Genomic DNA, 22107 nt, shown 5'->3' with positions numbered 1-22107 from the left:
ACACCCCCATGATGAATGAAAGGCACAGTCCATCCCTTGCAGGATGGAGGCCAAGTTCTCCAACCACAAACAACACCTGCTCTCTTCCTGCACTGAAGACAGCACAAAGCAGAATTAAGACAAGCAAATTCAGCCAAGTAGCTGACAGACTTCTGCAATCACAGAAAGGTTGCACAGATAAGTCCAAATAATATCCACTATTGCAAATCCATTTTCCCAATGAGTTTCTTTCCACTGTACTTCTATCATCTTGCCTCCTACACACACAACAGCCATCTCTTCTCTTTAAGCTCTTCATGCTCCAAGCTTCTTTTAGCTCAGGTGGCAGTGATTTAGGACACAGGGGATAATGACAGGAAGAGAGGAGCCAAAGTGCTGTGCTTGGTAGTGCTCTGGAGACTCTGTTAACAGCTGTTCTCCTGCTTCAGCATAGCAATCAACTCCTCCACAAAAGCTAGGCTGGCTCACACATTTTCTGTGTGTTTCTGTTGGGCATCTTTATCCTGAAACCTTTTAATAAAAGTATTTTTCTTTATAACCCATTGGTCTGGGCATCTCCAAACGCCCAGTGCCTTTCCCTTCTCTCAGACTCCAGCTGACCTCCCTGGTTGTCACCCCACCAACAGATGGCCACCATCAAGTTGCTCTTCCTGCAGAGCACTGCCTACAGGATTTGAGCAGCACCCTTCCAACAGCTACAGAAGGGGACACCGCTTTGCCTACCAACTGTGATATGTTTGAAGGAGGTGAAGAAGGGAAGAGGGCTTCTTGAGGTGGTGGGAAAGTTGCAAATGAGGACCATTTGATGGAAATGATGATGCCTCTGTCACGAAGTTCTACACTGCTCTGGTAAGGTATGCAAAGAAATCCTTTTGCTCACTGCCTCCAGGACAGCCGCTCCGATGCCAAGCAGGCAGGCAGAAATTACTCATTCAGTAGTGCCTGCTGGCACAAATGACATATTCTAACTATTTTTATGGCTTGTCAGTAATACATCTCACAAAGACCAAAGGTCCTGAATTCTGCCCTTAGTGAATTCTGCCTCCCAACGTGAGGCACGGGCTGGTAGGTCTGAGTCTTGCAATATATTTGTAGGTCTTCTAGAGGTCAGGTCCAGGTTTTCCAGGCTATCCCACACACTTTGTAGTGCTGAACAAGGAGACACTTTTAAATTTTAAGTATTCAGGAAATAAATTGTCCATTAAATCAAGATGTTCTTGGTGCTGCTATCATTAATCCAAAGGAACACACTGTATCAAAATAGTGCATTAAAGCAAACAAATAAACAAACAAAAAAAGCAAAGAAAATGTCAAGAATAAACTAGTAAATAGGAAGTTTCTACGATGCCTCCAGTGCAGGATCAATATCACCGACTCCTGCAAAATCCAGGATTTTATTTATAGTGCTTCCAGCCTTCTACTGGTGAAACCTCTGAGCGAGAGCCAAGCACAGCTGACACGCTGCTGTTCCCAGGTCTCCAGACAGCTCATTTTTTACCAGTCAGTGCCTGTTTTGCTACTGCATCAAAGTGCAAAAGGTGCTGAAAGCTGTCAGCTTCCCAGCTGCCGTTCACCGCCCTGTAGGTAAATGGCAAAATGACCAGCACAAAGCTTTCCGCTTGCTTTGCTGCTCGAGTGCGTGCCCTCAGTGGAGGCAGGCTGAGAAATCAGCCCAGGCAAAGCACAGATGCTCTGCTGGCTGCTAATGCTCAGGGGCTGGGAAAGGCACAGCACAATGGAAACATCCAGTGTTTCCCATCCAGAAATGCCACCAGCTCTGCCTGCTCCTCACCTGAAGCTCAGCTTGCTCAGCGTCTGTTTGTTCTCTCCACCACCAACCAAGATAACAGCTTGTCTCACAAGCACCTATAAAGGCTGAAGGCTCAAGATTCTTCATGCAGAGGAGCTATGGTATGCAAATAAAGAACATACTGGGAGCCCGATAAGATACATGATCTTTTATCACCTGTGTCCTGGGGAGACAACTTCTCTTAACTACCTGATCCAAATGGCTTTTTTTTTTTTTTTTTTTTTCTTACACAAGCAAGCAGAACTGGATATGAACACGGAGAGATGGATAGTGGTCTCAGAACAAATTCTCACTGGTTTCATGAAACAGCTGAGGAAGAAGAGGAGATACCCACCGCACAGAACTATTTCTCTGGAAAATAGTGTAATGTTTGTTCAAACCTCAAACACCAAAGAAGTAACCCTGAAGACAACCATGGGAATATCCAAATCAAGGAAAAACAATGATTACATGTTATTAGATACCCAGGAATTCAACCACGAAGCAAAAACCACAGGAAATCAAGCTTTACTAGTCCCTCTACTCACATTTTCCCCTCTTTCTTTCGTAAAAGAACTCTTAACAAAACTCAGCCCTGGTATCAGCACCAGTGGGGACCCATTCATCCACTCAAACAAAATAAAACCACCAAAGGTAGATTCAGGAGCACTGTTCGTGGTGCAGCTAGGACACATACTCCCACCTTGCCTATCAAAGTCTTGTTCCCCAAAACCTAGACCTACAAAGTGGGCCAGTTATAAAGGCTATCATATTTCAAATTGTATCTAAGTTCCTGTAAACATAACCTTCGGAAAGGAAGAAGAAAAGAGCTTTTGGCTGTTCCCTTTTCTGCTACATTAAAATGACAAGAAAGATTTATTTTTCTTAATTATTCTGTACTTTTTCCAAAAGCCTTGCCTGAACATATTAGGTATTCTGGTCTCCTGTGCCTGGCAGACTCAAGGGTGACGGAAGAACTCATGGCAGCACAGAAGGAAGAGTGGGGAAATCAATGAAGGAAGAGAGTTTCTGTCAGACTCTGAGAGCTCTTAAGTCCTGGCTTATTTCTATTAACAAAACACCTGGGAGAAAACTTCTTTGAGGAAGACATGATGTCTGTGGACCATTTGCAAAGATGGGAAAAGGGCTGACACTTGAGGTTCTAGACAGTTCCACCAGGCTGTTGCTTCTAGATGTCATCATTCTACAGTGAAATGAATTGCACAGCATTTCTGCACCCTGCTTCCCCTAACATAAACAAGCATGGAAGTGATCAAAAAAGGCAAAAACACCCCTTGTTTAAGAAAAACCTTCATTCTTCTAACCATCACTGAGAAAAAAAAAACAGCATAAAAGAGACAAAGCCATTTTCCCTTAAAATTCACTGCAAGTTTATTTGACTACTCGATCATCCCCAGACATCCTGGATCTATTAATGACTGGTTTACGCCAGAAAAATCCATGCAAAGTGATTTCAGTTAAACTAATGCAGCCTCTTATACTTGCATGTTAAAATAGTTTTACTGCATACGTCAATCCATGCAGTTTATTTTGATAATCGAAGGATGTCCACATGGAGGAGGGGGTCTTAAAGAGACTGGTCAAATCTGTCTTAAAGAGACACAGGTCAAATCCAAAAAGAACTGCCTCATACAGTGTGAGAAAAAAATCAACGTCCAAGTTGCCAACGCCAACTCAACCTCCAAGAGTGACACAAACCAGCGTGAAAAGAATTTGTAGAACTTAAGAGGTTGATAATCATAGAAACACAGAACTGTTTGGGTTGGAAGGGACCTCAAAGCCCACCCAGACCCAACTTCCAGCCATGGGCATGGCTGCCCCCCACCAGCTTAGGCTGCCCAGGGCCCATCCAACCTAGCCTGAAGCATCTCCAAGGATGGGGCAAATAATTGCAAGGTTTGAGCTTTGTTTGTTTTCACAAAGCCTCCAGTACCTGTCACATATTAGAGGTGATTATGGAGCTTCTCTGCTGACATGCTCAACAGCACACACCTGCGAAAACCTCTCATTTCCCTTTTAAGTATTTCTCTCCTTCCTGTCTTCCTCTTTTATTTATTTATTTATTGCTTCTTTGCAGGTTCCTCATTTACCTTCAGACTCAACCATTTAATTTTTAATAAAAGGCTTCACTGTCTATCCCCTTTCTCTTCAAAGGCCCAGTTTTATTCTTCTGCCTCCTCTCAGTCCCCCCCAGTCTAACCGTTATTATTATTTTCACCTTCAGTAGTTTCATTTGCTTTTTTCTCCACTCTGTTCCTGTTTTCCCCTTCTGTACTAAGTCCCTTTCATCCCTCATCTCCCTCTTGCCCCCGGCCAAGCATCCAGATACACACGGAGCAAGCGTAACCAAGCAGAAATATGAAAGGGATCATCAAATGCTTGCCCCTACCTATTCAAATATTTGACTTGTAATGATTAAGTTCAAGAAGATCATAAATATTTTTTTATAGAGCTCTGCATGTCTTTAATAAACGTCAGCTTCTGCCTCAATGGCAGGCAGGACTGCAGTTGCTGAGCTGTTTCTTATGCATTACAGGAGATTTGCTCCAAGGTAAAAGAGAGGGATGCCCGAGCTGGGAGCTTGAATTATAAGCAAGGAGATTTCATTCCCCACTGCTACTTGATTGAAATTCAATGCCTCCCTCTCACCTGCTGCTTTGCGATGCTGACCTCTCCCGAATGGCCCACAGTTCCCTTCCACGCACGGTAGAGCAGCCATGCTCTCACCCAACCCAGGGACCCTCGTCACCCAAGCTGCAGATGCACAGGAGGCAGCTCAGCACAGCCTCTTTCAGGGCACGTCCTTGCTATGGAAGCGATGACTTCACTCCTTGACAACCAAAGTGCTCAAAGCTGGCTGGAAAAAGAAACCAAAGATGATGCATTTGGGTTTTTTTTCAGTGTTTTGATAACTTCCCTGTTTCTTTATTCTAGGGGAAGCCCCTCCATCCCCAGACACACAGGACAGGCTCCTGCCAAGAGATGCAGCTCCTCTCTTCCCTCTGTAGGGGAGCACATGTTGCTGTTTAGCATCCCACAGAAAAAGCAGGTCCCACCAGCACAACAAGCCCCACAGCAGCAGGCCATGAACACTGCACAGGACAAATCCTGGAAAGCACCCCTAAGCCCCTTATCCTGCTCCCAGTGCTTTCCAGATGCTTTCCCACAGGACAGAGCTGCTTGCTGGCACCTCAAAACGGTCTTCTGCCAGGAGGAAATAAATAAATGAAATAAAACATGCCCGCGTGCGGGCTCATGCAATTTTAATCAAACTAATGTCTGCAAAAGGGGGGATGGAAGGGAGGGGGCAGGGAGGGATTACGGTGCCACTTGTTCAAAGCTCTCCTCTTTATTCCACATCTGCGATCCCTCCTGAGCTCCCACCAGCAGCAAGGAGCACGAGATGCACAAAGCGAACATGCTGTGCACACCGAGCTGTCTCTTTGTTTTAGTCACTGTCTGCCACTAATGTCAGCCAGAGAGCACTCCTGGGAGTGATGCTTCGCTGCAGCTAATGACACACCGACAGAAGCATGCTGAAAGGGGAATGAGGAAGGCAGGAAACTCAGCACCCCAAAGGGCAGATGGAGGAGCAGCGATGGGAGTGTGGAGCCTAGACTTGCTTTCACAGAGCTGGGAGAAGGGGTGCCAAGAGGACACCCTATGCCCTGCTTACAGCAGGGGGGACGAGGGACATCAACAGCAATGTGATGGGGATGGCAGCAAAGCAGCAACGCTGACGCTTATCTGTTCTGTGGGAATCATTAGGAACCATTTGGGGAAGCTGGCCTCCACTCAGTGCATCACTTCCCTGTGATACCCAAGAGCTGCCCACCTGGGCACAGACACCAGGAGCACAAGGCTCGGGCCTGGGCCTCCGGCACCAGCCATCGTTCCCAGATGGGGATTAAAGCCAGGGAGATGGGAATTCCAAACATGCAATGGGCAGAGCCGTGTGCATTCCCCAGAGAAGCAAATAATCAGGTGCCAAGAAGGAGATTAACCCAAAGGAAACAACAGCAAAATCTGCTGAAGAAGCTGCTGCTGCTCCCCCCAGAGGAGCACCAACATGATGAGCAGGGATGAGGGCAGCGCCTGCACGAGCAGCACTGACAGCTGCCAAACACAGACTCCTGATTTTACATGGCTGCACAACAAGCAGCATGAACAACTTTGTTGGCCCAGCAATGCAATAGTAGCTCACCACGAGCAACATGAGAGGCTGCTCTGGCAAAGAGACTCTCTTTGCACGCTGCCAGCAGGCTGGTGACCAGGAGACACATTTATACACTGCCTCTTCAACGGCCAGATGTGTGTCATGACAGGCTTCAAGTGACATGTCCCCAATGCCAGTGCTGCTGTCGCAGAGTACGGCTGCCTGCAGCAATACCACCTTGGGCTGTGATGCTGTCATGTCTCATAAGCTTAACCAGGTTGGGTTCCTGGTAGCACAAAGAGGCTGTCCCACTACTCCAGGCACACATCCCAACAGCAGTCCTGCATCCTGCCTGTCACCAGGAGGACTGGTATTTCTGTCTCGACGATGTTACCTCAAAGATGACAAGGGATTGGACAATGCTCTCGCCATGCTGGACCTCACAGATGTGAGTCCAAGCCATGGTGCTGCTACCTATCCCACACCACACCAATAGCCTCCCGATTCTTCCTCTCCCCTTCTCTCCATTGACATCAGACCCTTGGCAGGAGCCTCTTGAAGCTGATGAGATCTGACGAGCTCCAGGTCTCTGAGGATAGGCAGACAGCAGACTGCTGCTCTGGCCGCAGACATAAGGGAGTAGAAATGATCTGAGAGCAAAGAGTGCCAGCATCTCATTTCCTACAGCTCGCCAGTCCGTTACTCATAAAGTCACTTCAAAAGGAGCTCCTCAAAGCGTGCCGTGCTGCCTCCTACTTCCCTGTTGCAAGGGGAGAGGAAGAAAGGGTGGGAGACAGTGCAACAGTAATTACTGCATCCCGATGGTCCTGGTGGAAGGCAGTACTTACATCCTACTCTCCTATTCCAGGGTCAGGAGCACAAAACAGTACCTAGAGTATTGCTGAAGGACACATGAAAAGGGTAGCAAAGAGCCCCTACAAGGCCCACAGCAGGAGACCAGCCAGAGGTGGTGGTGCCATATTTCTGGTGGGCCTCCTCCCACTGCAGGAGGGAGTGAGCATATTCCCTCCACCCCATCTAGCCATGGCCCTTTGATCGTCCATTCCTACACACAGCCCTCCCTTGCTCCAGCACCTCCTGGATGCCACTCTCTTACACATCCCACTGTTCTTCACCACCTACATAAGTCTTCTTCCCACCTGCCACTTCCACTCTCCCTCTTCCTCCTCTTGCCTTCCCATTCCTTTTTCTCCCTGCCTTTTACTAGATTCCAACTCCCAGAACAGCACTCTGATAACCACCAACTTCCCCATCCCATCATGAACAGAAGCTCCTCCATTCACCCTGTCCGAGAGTTCCAGCTCTGCCTTGGCTCGCTGTGCACCCCAGAAAGAAGAGGCAGAAGCTCTTCATACAAAGGACCATCTGTACCAGTGCCACATCCTCTGGATGCATTCACACACTTGTGTGGGTTCAGCTGCCAAATGAGGCTTTTTGGATGACTGACAATCTCACCTCCTCTCCAGCCTTTTTCCTGCGTCCAAGCTCAGCACTGCCAGGTGGGTCACCCGAGCACATAGCCATCACCTGTCATTTTGCAGGGGGTGTACAAGTGGACAGGTGGCCTCTGTACACCTGGGAGCTCAGAAGGTGACAATGCAGTGCCAGAGGGCTGGTGGTCATCTGCGGTACTCTGACACAATACTGGATAACATGTCTCATGTTAACCCTCTAATTTAATGACAGCCTTACATTAACCCTCTTAATTAAACCTCTAAATCATGGTTACCTGCTGCTTTGGAACCTGCTTTCAGTTTCCACCCTGCAGCACAAATCAGCAGGTGGACTTTGCACCTTTTCACCCTCAGCAAGAAGAAATCCAGTACTACAAGTTACAATCACAACACTCATTTGGTAAGGGATGGTTCCATAAATACCTCGCTCTCAAAGAAGAGGATGGAAGATCTGAAGAACAAGGTCTGAGAAGATCTGAGCAGACACCATGCCTGAGTCTGAAGGATGTCCCCAGAGCAGTCATCCCTACACCACCACCTCTTTGCAGAGCTCTGTGCTGACATTTTAAGCAGCATGAATAAAGCCCTACAGGACTCAGGGAGCCAGAGTGCAGACATTGAAAGGCGTGATGGTGGTTCTCTTCCCATCTGAAGGTGGCACAGAAATCCAGAACTGGGGGAAGGCATTAGTGTAACCATGCTGTGAGGTCAGCTAGCTGGCTCAGGGGCTGGGTGGGAAGGGGGAGATGCAAGCCCCTCCCCAAGGGACCGAGCAGCACTCTCACGGTTCTTGCTGCTCCGCTCCACATTACATCCACTTGCAAACAGCTGTCTGGCAGCATTACCAATCAGTGCCGCATGGAATAACGTTACATTTTCCCCAGCTCTGCTGTGCTATCTTCTTTCTTCCCCACCTCCAGCTGCTGCTTTCCTTCCACCACCCCCAAGCTGGAAAGCAGTAGTGCATTCCTTCATTTTATCCAGGATCTACTTTTCTAATAATGTAAACAATTTACTTGTAACCCATGCAAAAAAAAAAAAAAAATTAAATACAGTTAAACCCACTTAAAATAAATACTTGCTGAAGGAATATCAGCTGGAGACTGCTCTCTGACTTATAATAATCCCACTGCGCCCAGGGAAATCCTCTTAAACCTATATCAGATAAAGATTGTAAAACTGTTATAGGGCTAAACTGACAGGGCAGCCACAGAGTCAAGATGGAAAAATTTCTCCCCCACCAGCTTTCTTTGCCCCCATCTCAGCTTTGGCTCCCATCCCAGCACATCAGAAGTCCTCCTGCACTGGCCTGTGCCGCAGGGCAGGAGGCAGTGGGGAAACTGCCAGAGTTTGGGACAGGACTGCAGGCTGTTCAGCAGTGGGCACTGCCCTTCCCCTCTGCTGCACGGGGCTCTGTCATTCACCACCAGCCCTGCTTTCCCCACAAGGAAAGCATTGGCATCCTGGGAAGATCATGGAGCAGATCCTCTTGGAAGAGATGTTAAGGCACATGTGAGATGTGGAAATGATCTGACACAGGCAGCATGGCTTCACCATGGGCAGACTGTGCCTGACCAACATGGCGGCCTTCTATGATGGAGTGACGGTATGGATGGATGAAGGAAGGGCAACTGATGTTGTCTCCCTGGACTTGTGCAAGGCCTTTGACATGGTCCCACACCATATCCTGATCTCCAAATTGTAGAGACATGGATTTGAAGGGTGGACTGTTCAGTGGGTAAAGAGTTCATCTGATGGTCACAACTGAAGTGCTGCAGTCAGCGGCAGGAGGGTCGGACCCAGATGATCTTCAAGGTCCTCTCCAACCCAAGCCATTCTATGATCAGCTGCAGGAGCAGCTGCCCTCACCATTCTGGGCAGCAGATCAACAGGAATGCAGAGCAATCCAACCCAGGTTGGCACCAGAGGACAAATAAAGCAATTCTCAAGGGAAAGTGAAGATAAAAGGAGAAGGAAAAAGGAGCAAGCAGAGCAAGACATCCCCAAAGAGGTAGCAGGGAAAAACCGGGCAGTGCGGAGTGCAAAATTTTGCTGTTAACAGAAAAACGGCCAGCTCCATCGTGGGATTTCTCAGCACCACAGCTGGCAGGAGCTGCAGGGATCGTCCTTCGCTTTCAGAGTTCACCGAGCAATTGCTGAGAGCAGGGACGACTGCCATATGCTGCCAGCTGCACTCCACGTTAACGCCGAGAGGCTGTCAGGAGGTGGAGGAGAAGAGCACCCCACAGCCCATCAGCCTGGCAGAGCTGCCAGAAATGCCAGTGGGGTATATCAGCAGGCACGGCGTGGTCCCTGGGGCAGAGCCGCCAGACTGACTGCTACCTGTCACATGCAGGGATGCACGACAAAGAGATTGTGCCCCATGGCCGCCCTCATCCACTCAGCTGGTTCAGCTAGGGAAGGGTGAGAGCCTCCAGTGCCTCCATTTAGAGAAAAGAGTCCGGGACAACCCAGATGCCCAGGCTAAAGATTTTTCTATCTCACCTTAAAAACCTTTGCATCCTTTACCTCTTATTGACACTGAGCACCCAGACATGATGGCATCTATGTAAACAGCCTGTACACCGCCCATTGCTCTTCTCAAAGCAACAGACTGAAAGACATCCTATTTATAAATAGGACATTTAGGACTACCAAATGCCTCATTTTATTGGGAACTGGCAAAGCACACGGGGGGAAGTGCTGGCAGGATAATAAGTGATATGGGCACACAGGCTGTTGTGCATGGCTCTAGCAGCAGAGGATGGCAAGCCTTGCACTGCACCCAGGTGAGCACCCTGGCCCCATTAGGTGATGCCGAGCAGAGCCAAGTGTGTCCCAAACCACCAAGAGACCAGGCTGGAGGTTGCAGCCCTGAGCCTCCTGGAACCAGGCTGCTACAGTCTCTTCTCCTTTCCAAGATCATTTTGGCTGGCTGGTCCCTTTACTATTCAGGTTGAACACCGCACAGAAACCTACTCAAGCCAAATGCTGTGATTCTTCACCGGTTGAAGGCACATTTGCATTTGGGCTTCTGCACTTCCCTTTATGACAGGTAAAAGGCATCATAAGTCTAGGAGGGAGAGGGTGCATTTTAAAGGCCTAAAGGCTGGAGCTGAGAGCAGAGCGCTGTGCAATCACCCGAGTCTGTATTCATTTCCATTTTTAGAAATGCATTTTAAAATACATTTCTTTCCTACAGTGCCTATGCATAAGCATACAGACACACAGAAAAAACGGCACACATTCCCACCTCAAACCTGTTCCACGTGCCATCTCAATTTTAAGAAGTACCCTGACCTGAAAAGGGTCAGTGTAGGCAAAACATATGGAACACAGTGATGTGACCCCAATGTGTCTCACTCCAGGTTTCCCACAAAGGGGTATGTGGGTGGGAAACAAGAAAGGATTCATTCCACAGTTGAAAGCCCAAAGGTGCCATGCAACTGGGCTGCCTGCAGCTGAGAGTAATGGGGCAGGATGATGAGGAAGGGGAAAAATGCCACGACACAAAGAAGGGAGAGAGTAGATATAATGGGTTATGCATTTGCTCAGGTACAATCTAGCTAAAATTTATTCTGTTTCACCTGCACATACAGAAGCAGAGATACGTAACACAATAACAAAAAAAATAAAACTCAGGCAAGCAATTCCAATATGAAAAGAGATTGCTTGTTGCAACAAAACAGGAGTAATTGGAAGCATTTAGCAGGAAAAAATAACAGCAGAGAACAAGATAAAGATGCACACAATAACAAGTGAACCTTCTCCAGCAACGCAAGGATGCTTGGAGAGATTTCTGTTACAAGCTTTCAGTTACAACCAGAATGGCACCCACAAAAAGGTATTGTAAAAAGCACACAGAAGAACTAGCCCGTGCAATTCATTGCCAGATTGTCTACAGCTAAAGCCAAGATTAAAAATAAAAAAAAAGAGAGGGAGGGAGGGAGACTGGCTCTGTGAGCAGGTCTTAGTGCCTTCCTCCTGCAGCAGGGTCACAGCTGGCAGGGCCCGGTGCCCCAGCCCAGCAGCTCCAGCTATCTGCACCACTTCCCCAGGGCAAAGCCGGTGCAGAGCTGGAGTGGCACTGCTTCCAGGACGCAGAGCTGGAAACGAATCCCATTCAGGATCATTACCAGGCAGAACAGAAATATAAGCCTTTGTTCCTAACTCCCGTTATCTGAAGAGCTCAAAGCACTTTACAATTATTTAGCTTAGACTTTGTGAAAGGCTTGTACGGCTTGTACGCTATTATCCCTAATTTCACCAGCTGGAAAGCAGGGAGGGAGATAGGGGCGGGCTGCACCCTGGGAGAGGCAGCAAGCTGGTGGCTTGGTGCAAGGGAGGACCTGATGGCCACAGTCTCCCAGCCCCACACTGCTCCAGAAACTGGGTGCTGTGCTTTGCTGCTGCCACTGCCCAGGCTGCATCCATAGGAATGGTTGGAGGTAAATATGCTTACCTGTGCTCCTCACTCCCTTGATATCAAGCACTCCTTCTCCATACATAGGAATAGAGAGAAAAAGCAGAGCAGTGTAGGTCAAATGTGTTTTTTTTTTTTTTTTTTTTTTTTTTTTCCCAAGACTACTACAGGGAAATGTAGTAATGTGAAGGAGGACGGTAAGAACAAAATACCCTGTGTCTAGCTGCAGAGGACCACCTAGTAGAAGATATTTGAATTTTTATTTTATTTTTTATGCCAGCTAAAGGGGAATTTGAAAGCGAAGGACATTTTACTCCTCTGGGGAACTAATTAGTGCAACAAGCACAGCCCGAACAAGCAAAGATGAATATAACTCACAGAGCAGGAATTTCAACAATAACCAACCCTAGAACTTACGTCGGTTAATTGACTGCTTGGCCAAATAAAACATACACATGCTTCACAGAGGTAGCAAAGCCAATCAGATGGCCTCAGATTTCCCAGCCTCTCTGAGATTAGGATATCCAGATTTCACCTTCATACAAAGTAAGCAAGAGATAAACTCCTGCAAATTCTCAAAAGAAATATGAACATGTGAAATACAAGAAATACACCAGAAAAAAAACACCCTTCCGTACCACCTGGTGCCTAATACTGCTTTCTACTGCCCCACAGCCCAGTGATGCACCATAGCACAGTGCAGGGTGGAAGGGACCTTTGAGGTCTGCAGTCCAACCTCCCCAAGCAGTGTCAGCTCTAAGGTCAGATCCAGTTGCTCACTTGATCCTTGTCAGGTGCTGAAAACTCCTAGAGAGGTGGTAGTGTACCACCTCACCAGGCAGTCTGAACATCTTGTTTTGATTTTTGTCTCCAGGCTCATTCTTCCACTATGCATAGCTGTTAAGGGTCTGGTCTCTGTCTTCCCCAGGATACAACCTGCTGGCATGTACGACGCTTCCCCCTGTCCTCAGGGGGAGAACTAAGCAAAGGCAGCACAGAAAAAAGTACTTACTCAAACCAGTAGATCGTTGTCTGTATGACTGTTGTCTTTCTCTTTGACACCTCCCTTTGGGGAAGCCACCTTCAGCCTAGTTAACAACTGGAATCATGCACAGTCAGTGAAGTCCATGAGACCCATATAAGCAGAAGTGATTTCTCTCATGGTGAGTGACCCCAGGCCCCCAGGGCAGCTGCTGCTCTCCCCAGCACAGCAAAGCTGGGTGAAGGCATACTCCCTCAGCTCTGCGTGCAGACAGATCATGTATGGCAGCAGTTGACAAAGAGGAGAAGCTACTGGCAACAAGCAGCAGCAGCTGTTACAGGCAATAAAAGTTCACTTCATTCTTTTTGCCTTTTACGTCCCCTTCAGCTCTCCACAGACAGTTCTCAAGATTTTTGGTTGCAAGTTTAACCAAAGAGAACAACCCTCTTCCCTCAAAAACCTGTCTGAGATGCACTTGGCTCCTTCCCTTCCAACACTGAGCGTTTGGCCCGTATAAATCTTTCCTCTACCTCCAGCACCACCAAAGCTTGTGATGCTGAATGCCATGACAAGAGGCAATAGGCCCAAACTTGGGACACAGGAGGTACTAACTGAACATCAGGAAGTGCTACGCTGTGCAGGGACAGAGCTCTGGCACAGGCTGCCTACATAGGTTGCGAGATCTCCCTCCTTGCGATCTTCCAAAGCGGACTGGATGTGGTCCTGGACAGCCTGCTCTGGGTGACCCCTGCTTGAGCTGGCACTAGAGCAGGTGACCTCCAGAGGTACCTTTACATCCCAACCACGCTGGAATTCTGTGAAAGCCTCTCCAGTGCCCAGCTCATGCTAATGCCCTTCTCTCATCCAACCCTGGGAGGACAGGAAGGACGGTATCCATCTCTGCAGGCACCAGCCTGCTCTTGCTCACTGCTGAGACCAAGTGCTGCTTGGCTCTCAAGTCTGCACCAATCGCTCCTCCTCGTTCTAAAGTACCTAGGAGGTTGCTACGCATCTCCCTGTCCTGAACCCTTTCATTTTTTTTTTTGTTTTTTTTTTTTTGCTTTAACTTGTTAAGGATTGATGCCGCACAGCTGCTTCCCCAAAAATACAGAGTTCAAGAGCTGCCACCTCCTCAAGTGCTTTGAAAGGCTTTCTCCCACACTGTCGCTACCTGTTAAAGAAAAACCTCAAAGCTTGATTTCTTCCCTCAAATCAGTTACTTTCTGAAGAAGAACTCAATGTTTTTTGGAGCACAGATGAAAAACCCACTGAGATAAAAGTCTGAAACTTCTGAAGAGGTTAGACCTGGGCCTCTTGGCTGTAATCTAAGTAAGCATACAGGCACACAAACAACCCACTGCAGATACAGAGTGGAGTACAAATTTGCAGTGACTCACTCACTCTGAAGTAACTGCCATGTGCTCACTTCCACCCGTCAGCAACACACAAGTTTATTTACCCATCAACATAAGATGAGAAGCACAGGCCAGAATCTCAGACTGCACAGCACTGCTGCTGCTTCACCCAAATTACTGCACAGAAACACCTCACCAGCCACTATGGGAAGAACTCGACGCTAAATGCCACGTTAAGGCTCTCTCTTCAGTCAACCTAGAGAAAGATACCATAACCTAAACAAAGATGGGTTGCTCTCCAGGTTTGTCTCTCTGTCCTCTGACTGCAGACACTGCCTCAGCACCTAGCTGAGACAACATACATGGCATTAGATGAGTGGGACAACACTTCTGTAAAAAAAAAAAAAAAAACAAACCTTCCCCATCCCCGACAAATAGCTTCAGCAATTTCATATTGGCTTTGGAGAACTGAACTCTATCAGCTCTACTCAGAAGGCAAACAATAGAGCTGCAGACTTTGTACATGGGCTTAATCCTTTCTCATAAGTCAATCACAAGGCCATGATTCCATAACATCCTGCAGAGTTGCACCTGCTTTTTTTTTTGTTTGTTTGTTTTTGCTGCCTCACTCAGCACCTGCAATTCATCTAAGATGTGTTGGGAGGAAGAATGCAGGACATCTCCCAGCCTGGGCATAACCTCTTCTTCACAATGATGCTGTTCAGGAGTAGAAGAGAGGCAACAAGATACAGAGAGAGACTTGTTTTTGAAGCAAATGAAGTGAACTGAAGGCTGATTAAAAACATTAAGCCTTGGTATACAATCCCCTATAGCAGAAGGCCCTTGAACTACATTACTGGCCTAATTTCTAGCATAGGTGAGATCAGTGCTTGTGATGCATGCCTAAATTCAGATCAGTGGAGATTACAGTCCCTAAAAGTGCCTGGGGAACACTGTTTACTCCAGGCCATCACAGAATCATTAAGGCTGGAAAAGGGCACTAAGATCCTCTAGTCCAACCATCAACCCATCATGGCCATGCCTGCTACACCATGTCCCTCAGTGCCACACCTACCCTCTTCCGATGTCATATCAGAAAAGCAGTGCTAGATTCTAGCCAAGATCCCCAGTGAATAAAGGAACCTGATGATGAGACACCAAAAATGGGAGAAGGACAACCAGACATATTTGCTGACCATAAGGTGCACTAAGCTGTATTTTGAAGCCCAACTAGCTACCAACTATCTTTTTTAGCAATCTCAGAAGCCCCTGATACTGCTCAGAAGGCAAGAGCAAAGACACATCCTAGTCACTGCTGCAAGCCGAGATGTGCTGGTACTGAAAGCAGCCCATGTTTGAGCCTGTACTACTGTCTCATCTAGCCCCAGCAAGCTACCCCATCACAGGGCTGTGTGCCTTGGTGAAAAGGGGGAAGACTCTTCCCTCAGCTCTTCCTTCAAGCCACAGGAAAAAGCAACTCAAAGATCCCAGTGCAGCGAGCCTAAAACCATCCATTTCACACATAAACAGAGAGAATAGAGATGCTAACAAACCTATCTCCCTCCAGGCTTTTTTGCTGCCAAAAAAGAGCCACTCAATCTAATGAATCAATTAAAAATTCATAACTGGATGAAAGAAAAAAAAAGTTTGGTTCTGTTTCTGAGAAAATGAGAACAATAACTCTCTTATGTAGCATTCGTGTAGCTCTTCTTGACTAGGGTCTGTAGCAATGAAGCCAGCTTGAAAGCCCACCACCTGTAGCTGCTGACCCTTGTGTGCAGGTCCTCTCACGTAGACTCACTGCCAGAAAACAGGGCTTCACATGGACACATCACAATGGCTCCCAGCACTGCTTTCAGGCATGTAAGAGACAGGGAGCACACATGGTCCTGGAGCACAGTGGAGACACAGCTGTACCTACACAGCTGCAAAAGGTGCCAGTGGGAGAAGGGCGGAGGGTAGCAGCACAGGCTGAAGGTGCTTCTACTGCCCTTCCCTCTATGAGGGCTTGTCCTTCACAAAGCATCACACGAGGGCACAAAAGAATTCAGTTTCTGTCAGAGTTTTGTTAAACCCCAGCAAACACCTACGTAGATACACACTCAAAATGCAAGTGACCCGAAGTCACTTCTGAAGTGGATTTTTGGAAATGAATTAAGCTAAAGCAAATTAGGGCCACACATTCTGAGCGTGAGCATCCACAAAAGGGCATAAGGCGATTTAACTAATCCACTAGAAGTTACTTTAGATCAATTTCCTTGACTATCCCTGACACACGTAAGCCCTGAAGCTGATGTTCTCAAAGCACAAACCACGGATGCCTTCGGTGCTGAGACCCAAGTCCCATGTGCCCTGTGTACCAGCTACAAGGGTGGGACAGAGCACAACCATCTCACCCAGAAAGCCCAGGGCTGGCCACCAAGGAAGCTGCCGAGCAACAATTAAAACTTGGAAGGCACCAGTTCCTGAGCCCTAGGGACACAAAGATAGCATCAGACACATTGGCTATGCTCACTCACATCCCCTCCCCACTGCATTCTATGTCCATGGCTAACACCAGTCCTCTTCCCTTCCTCTCTGCTTCCCTCCAATGACTGTGGCTCAGATGCTGACTCCTTGTGGTATAGTTTCCTGAGAGATTAGCCCAGTACAAATCCCACGGCCACTACCTCTCTCTGTCCCCAAGCACTTTTTGTTTTCTAATGGGTTTCACTACCCCAAGTGCTGTGCTGTGCCAGGCCTCATTCAGATTTGTTTGAATGAGGAACCACAAATCCAGTTACCTGAAGCAAGCCACCTAATTACAGTAAAGGAGTGTTTAGGTGTGGACCTCCCCACTCAAGAAGCCATACATTGATAGTAAATGGGAAGGCAGCCACCAAAATAACCATCTGAACTGCAGCCCTTGTGGCTTCTTTACCTTGAGACAGCAGGTGGGAGAGTGGTTTTGCCGCTGGCACGATACCAGGTTAAAGGGCTTAGAGTTGTATTTTTTTTTTTTTTTTTTTTTTTTTTTTTTTTTTTTTTTTTACTTTTCCACCTTGCTGATTCTCTATCATCATCAGTACCCAGTGGATTCAAGTCCCATCCCCTGACGTGAGAAGACACCAACAGGTAATGCTCAGAGCCTGAGAACTCCTTCTCTTGTAAGTGCTGGGATGTGAAACAGTGGCTGCTGGGCTATGGGACAGCAGACTACGTGCCGCAGACCTGCAGATGAGAGCATCTCCCCATCTCCAGTGGGAAACCTATCTGCATATGTACAGCCTTGAGACCCATACACACCCTCGTGCCACTGTGTACAGAACAGCACATCCTCCCTGGTAGCTTTACCATCACCTTGACGCTACCAGTAAGAAAGTGAAAAATCAGCCAGGCCCCACAGAGCAAGCCGTCCTTTGAGACCCACCTGTCAGGTTTGTCTTGGCGCTGTAGCTCCCAAAGTACCTCTCGTCGGTGTTGGGCGTGTGGCACTCGTACTCCCCAGCATCTCGGTCCTGCAGCTCCGTGATGTGCAGCAGCACCGCGTCCCCCTGCACCCGCTCCACATAGATCTCCTGGGCGCGCACCCGCTGGGTGTAGATGGCGTAGGGGAAGGAGGGGTCGGCGGTGCTGACGATCTGCACCTCCCGCTCTGAGGCTGAGGGCAGGTAGATGGACCACTGGAAGGTCTGCTCTGCTGGGCCCTGGTAGCCGCTCACCTTGCACCAAAGCGTCACATGTGAGCCCTCTGTGCGGTAGAGAGGCCCCTCCTGCACCGCCACGTGCCGCTGAGCGAAGGCCATGCCTGTGGGAGGAGAGCAGAGCAGAGCAGTATTACTACCCAGCAGGCTGTCCGTGTGCCTCCCCCCCGCCAAACGCATCATGGCCACAGTCGGTGGAAACTCCACCAGCAGACTTCCACACCCTACACAGGGCCACTGTGGCTGGTGAGGCACTTGCTTGGCACCACTGAGGCGACACCAGCCAACTGGTGGGACACAGGAGAGATGTGTAAAGGCTCAGCAAGAAGACGGCAGCTCCATCACATGCCTGCAGCATGGGGCTTTGTGGGGGGCTCTGCTCTGAGCAAGGCTGAGTGTTCTCAGCACCGCTCTGCTCCCTCCACCACACAGCCACCGTTTTGTTTCACCATGCTCTGACCCTTCTCTGGTTTCAGGCCACAAGCCCCCTCCTCCCTCAGTAAGCCTTGCAGTTGCTCCAGCTGGTGCAAAATCCCATTGTTTTTCCCTCATATCCAGCTCGCATTCATTCACCAGCCTCTCAGTCACACTCATGAAGGTGTACCAGGATACACCACATTCCTAGCACTGCCATTCCAAGTCTATTCAAAAGGAGTATATTTGGTACATAACAAAAACAATTAAAGTTAATGGAGGAAGTGGGCACATTACATTCTAAGGCTTACCAGCCATGGCTGCTGGAAATCAAGACCCGGTATTGCACGCTGTACACATGCAAAGTCATACAGCTCTGAACAAAGACAGGGCAGCAATTTGCTGTATTTTTACACAGATTATGGATGGCTGGCCCTTGGGCTCATGGCACATTACCAGCAGAGTCCTCCAGGGGCCAGATAAATTACAGCAATCTATCTTGTTTGTTGCTACATCAAAGGCTGGAGGTCTGGAGACCACGGTGGGTGTTCATCGGTTATTGAGTTACCAGCAGCATGTGCACATGGTGAGGCCAATCACCCTGGCTTCTGTGACTGCTTGCTTGCCATCATAAAACAGCAAAAAGGTGATTCAAAGCAGGTCCTGCATAATCACGTTTGCAAATTTCATCCTCCCCTTGTTTTTGCACACACATGGTGATATTTTTGTTTTCTCTCTAATTTTTGACAACAATGTTCAAGACCACAGAAGAATTTCATCCTTCAAAAACTTGCAAGCAAAAGCATCAGAGGATTACTGGCTCCATCTCACCCTCTGGCCGTCAGTGTCCAGACAAGTTTTTCTTGACAGACACCTTGGATGGGAGCCAAGGGAGACGTTTCTTACCAGCTTAAAGCAAATGGTGAAAAATGGGTTCAGTATGTCCATCAAGCCATGCAGCTGAACAGATGGAGCGCAATTCAAACTATTAAATTGGGCTCAGCTAACTGCTGCTCAGAAGCACTTTTTTTTTTTTTTTACTCTTTGTGAAATAATGTGATTTCAAGAAATAGATGGATGGGGAAATCTAGCACATTTGAAAAAATAGCAAGAGGAATTGACAAGGCAAGCACTCTCCCCACTTTGCTCTCCATCCAATCTCTTCATCCCGAAGACAGATGCCACCAGAGACAACTAACATCTATGGTGCAACCAGACCCTCCTCTTTCCCTGCAAAGACCAAAAGACAAAGCAAACACTACTGCCTTTGAAGTGAAGAACTGTTTTTAAAGCAGGAAAGGCAAGATCTTTATTGCATACAAAGGTAGCTTGGAATACACATTTGGGAGCCACATCTTAGCCTTATTGTAGCATTCAGACACCCTGCTTGCAAGAACAATTAAAATTGCACCACCATGCAAACATGCAGTGGCAGGAACTAACAGTTGCAAAACCAACACTCATTTGGTTGTTTCTGAGTTTCTAAGTAGATGACTGCTGTACAGTTGGTTTTATCTAGGAACGCTTTGAGGAGTTCTCCAACCAACCCACTGCAAAACGATGTTCCATCAGGGACTGACCCTTGCTCACATGCAAAATAACAACCTCAGGCATACACAGTGTGGATCTCCATGTCCCAGTGTGTGCAGATAGGATCCCCTGAGCTGCATGGCAAGCACTAAGAAGGGAAGGGCTTCTTCCTTCCCTTGCCAGTGGCTTTTGGGAACTAACAGAAAGCACTTCTCAAATGAATAATGTAACTGAGAAAGGGGAGGAGAAAAACAACCAGTTTGACACAGGCATCCACCACTATAAGGGCTCTCCCCAAATGGTTAACTTCTTGTGTAGTGAAGTATGCTTGGCAGTTTTCAAGCTCTGGGAATTGCTGTATCCAGGCACGCACAGTATCAAATAGCATTTCTTAGTGAGCAAGCATTTTGATTAGCAAAAATAATATGCCGAAGATCCCATTTTAAACTCTTATCTTGTCCTCTTGAAGCGAGAGAAGAGCTCACTGCAGGAAGAGTTCTGTGCTCCACACCTCTCCTTGGAAGCCTAGGAGACGATTAAGGTTGGCATTTGGCTGGTACTTCACTGGCACAGCTGGCTTTTAATTGCAAATCCAATATAATTTACTGACAATGCAAGGGCTGATACGGAGGAGGTAGAGAGCCAAGAGCAACTTTAAAATTAATAAGAAGTGATACGTTCATGCATCTGCTTCCCCACCCCTTCCTCCCCCCAAAAGAAGTCAGCAAATACAGCATGCTTTAGAGGAAGCACTCCCTGATCCTTATCCCTTCCAGATAAGGGCTGAGTCATGGGCCTTTTGAGCTAAGAGCAAGCGAAGCAACAGCTGGGCAAGCCCCTCACACTTCTGCTGGCATTTCTCTCTCCCCGACCCCACTTTGGAGGAAGGAAGGTGCACAGGGAGAGGAGGTCTCATGCGACACAACAATAAAGCTCTGGTCACTCTGCAAGGGAACGGGCAGATGCTCATTCCCAGCACCTCCCATACACTCAGCAGGCTCCACGGGCTGCAGTTTCATGCTGAGCAGCTTGGAAAGGCAAGTGAAGAGGGATAGCTTCAGCAGCACAGCAGGGGAGAAATGCAGTGTCTCACAGCCTAGACTTCAATGCCTTCTCTGTTCAATCAACAGGCCAGAAAGGAGTGTTGAGTATCCCTGTTAGCTAGACATTTCAACCCAGAAGAGCTGTAGTTCAGTCTTTTCAGAATCAGCACCCTCCCAGTAGTGTCAACTGGCTACAGCCAGAGCTAGCCTTTCCACACAGAGACATGCAGAGCTCAGGTGTTCAAACACAAGTGGTCCCATCAGGTGCGTGATCTGAAACATTACGATGATGCCACCTTTCAGAAAGGGCCAAACACTCATTCTCTGGGAAGGAGGTGGACCTTCAGTTTTGTTTTAGACAAATCGGCGTACAAACTGGAAACGCTGACACAAGGCTTATCACAAGGAGTAAGTTGCTATGATGTAAGAAAGAAACTACCACAGCATCAACACACCCATAAAAATTAGGGAAGAATCACAGATTCATGAAGGTTGGAAAGGACCACTAAGGTCATCTAGTCCAATCATCAATCTACTACCATCATGTCCACTAAGCCATATCCCTCAGTGCCACATCTACAATGAGTTATCAGAAGCTTCCTGCACAAACACTCCTCCCGCTGTTGAAAGCGTGGGTCACATCTGCACCGCACCCAAAGGCAACACAGCAAGCTGCATCGAGGTATATTAGAAAGCAATAGTCATTGCCAGCATAACTTTAATCTAAAAGAGAAACTCAGGAGTATTATCCTGGGCTTCTACTCACTAGAGAGCAATTAAAAAAATCTTCATATTTTCTATATCTTCCAGAAATGTAGGGCTGACAGCTCTGAACACTGAATGGATTACGCAGCTTGAGGTGCTTTTTCTACTCCTGCAGCTTTACAGCAGTCTTCCTTCTCTTGGAGGCTCTACAGAACTATTTGTCAATAACTGAACTGCATGCTAATAATCCTAAATTCTCCTTAAAAAATTACTTTGTGCTATTGACTAGTTAGCAGACAGTAAACATTTCCGAAGAGATCCCTCTTCCTCCTCTCACTCTTGCCTGCACAAATACACAGAGCACATTTGTGGTTTCTTTTGTTGCTCCTATTGTTTGTTCAATTTATGGGTTTTACAGGAAGAGTTTCAGAAGAGAGCACGGAGGACAATAAACGGTAGAGAACAGTCTCTATGTAAGAAATGACGGGGCAGGCAAGGCCTTGGAAAATGATAACCTCTGAGGAGATCTGA

The 22107-nt window shown here is 47.6% G+C and overlaps 1 protein-coding gene across 2 annotated transcripts in view; it reads right to left on the bottom strand.

Annotated features, from left to right (window-relative positions):
• IGSF3 (immunoglobulin superfamily member 3) overlaps positions 1-22107 on the bottom strand; it is a 77733-nt gene that overhangs the window by 36582 nt on the left and 19044 nt on the right. For both annotated transcript variants that reach the window (XM_085240539.1, XM_085240548.1), the window contains exon 2: positions 17611-17988. In XM_085240539.1, coding sequence (XP_085096665.1) covers positions 17611-17988 — 378 coding nt within the window. The remainder of the gene's footprint in view (positions 1-17610; positions 17989-22107) is intronic.

The sequence above is a fragment of the Meleagris gallopavo genome, chromosome 1 (assembly GCF_905368555.1).
Source record: "Meleagris gallopavo chromosome 1, MGAL_WU_HG_1.1, whole genome shotgun sequence".
NCBI lineage: Eukaryota > Metazoa > Chordata > Aves > Galliformes > Phasianidae > Meleagris > Meleagris gallopavo.
The sequence above is the reverse complement of the archived record's forward strand: the minus strand, read 5'-3'. Positions and strand labels throughout refer to the sequence as shown.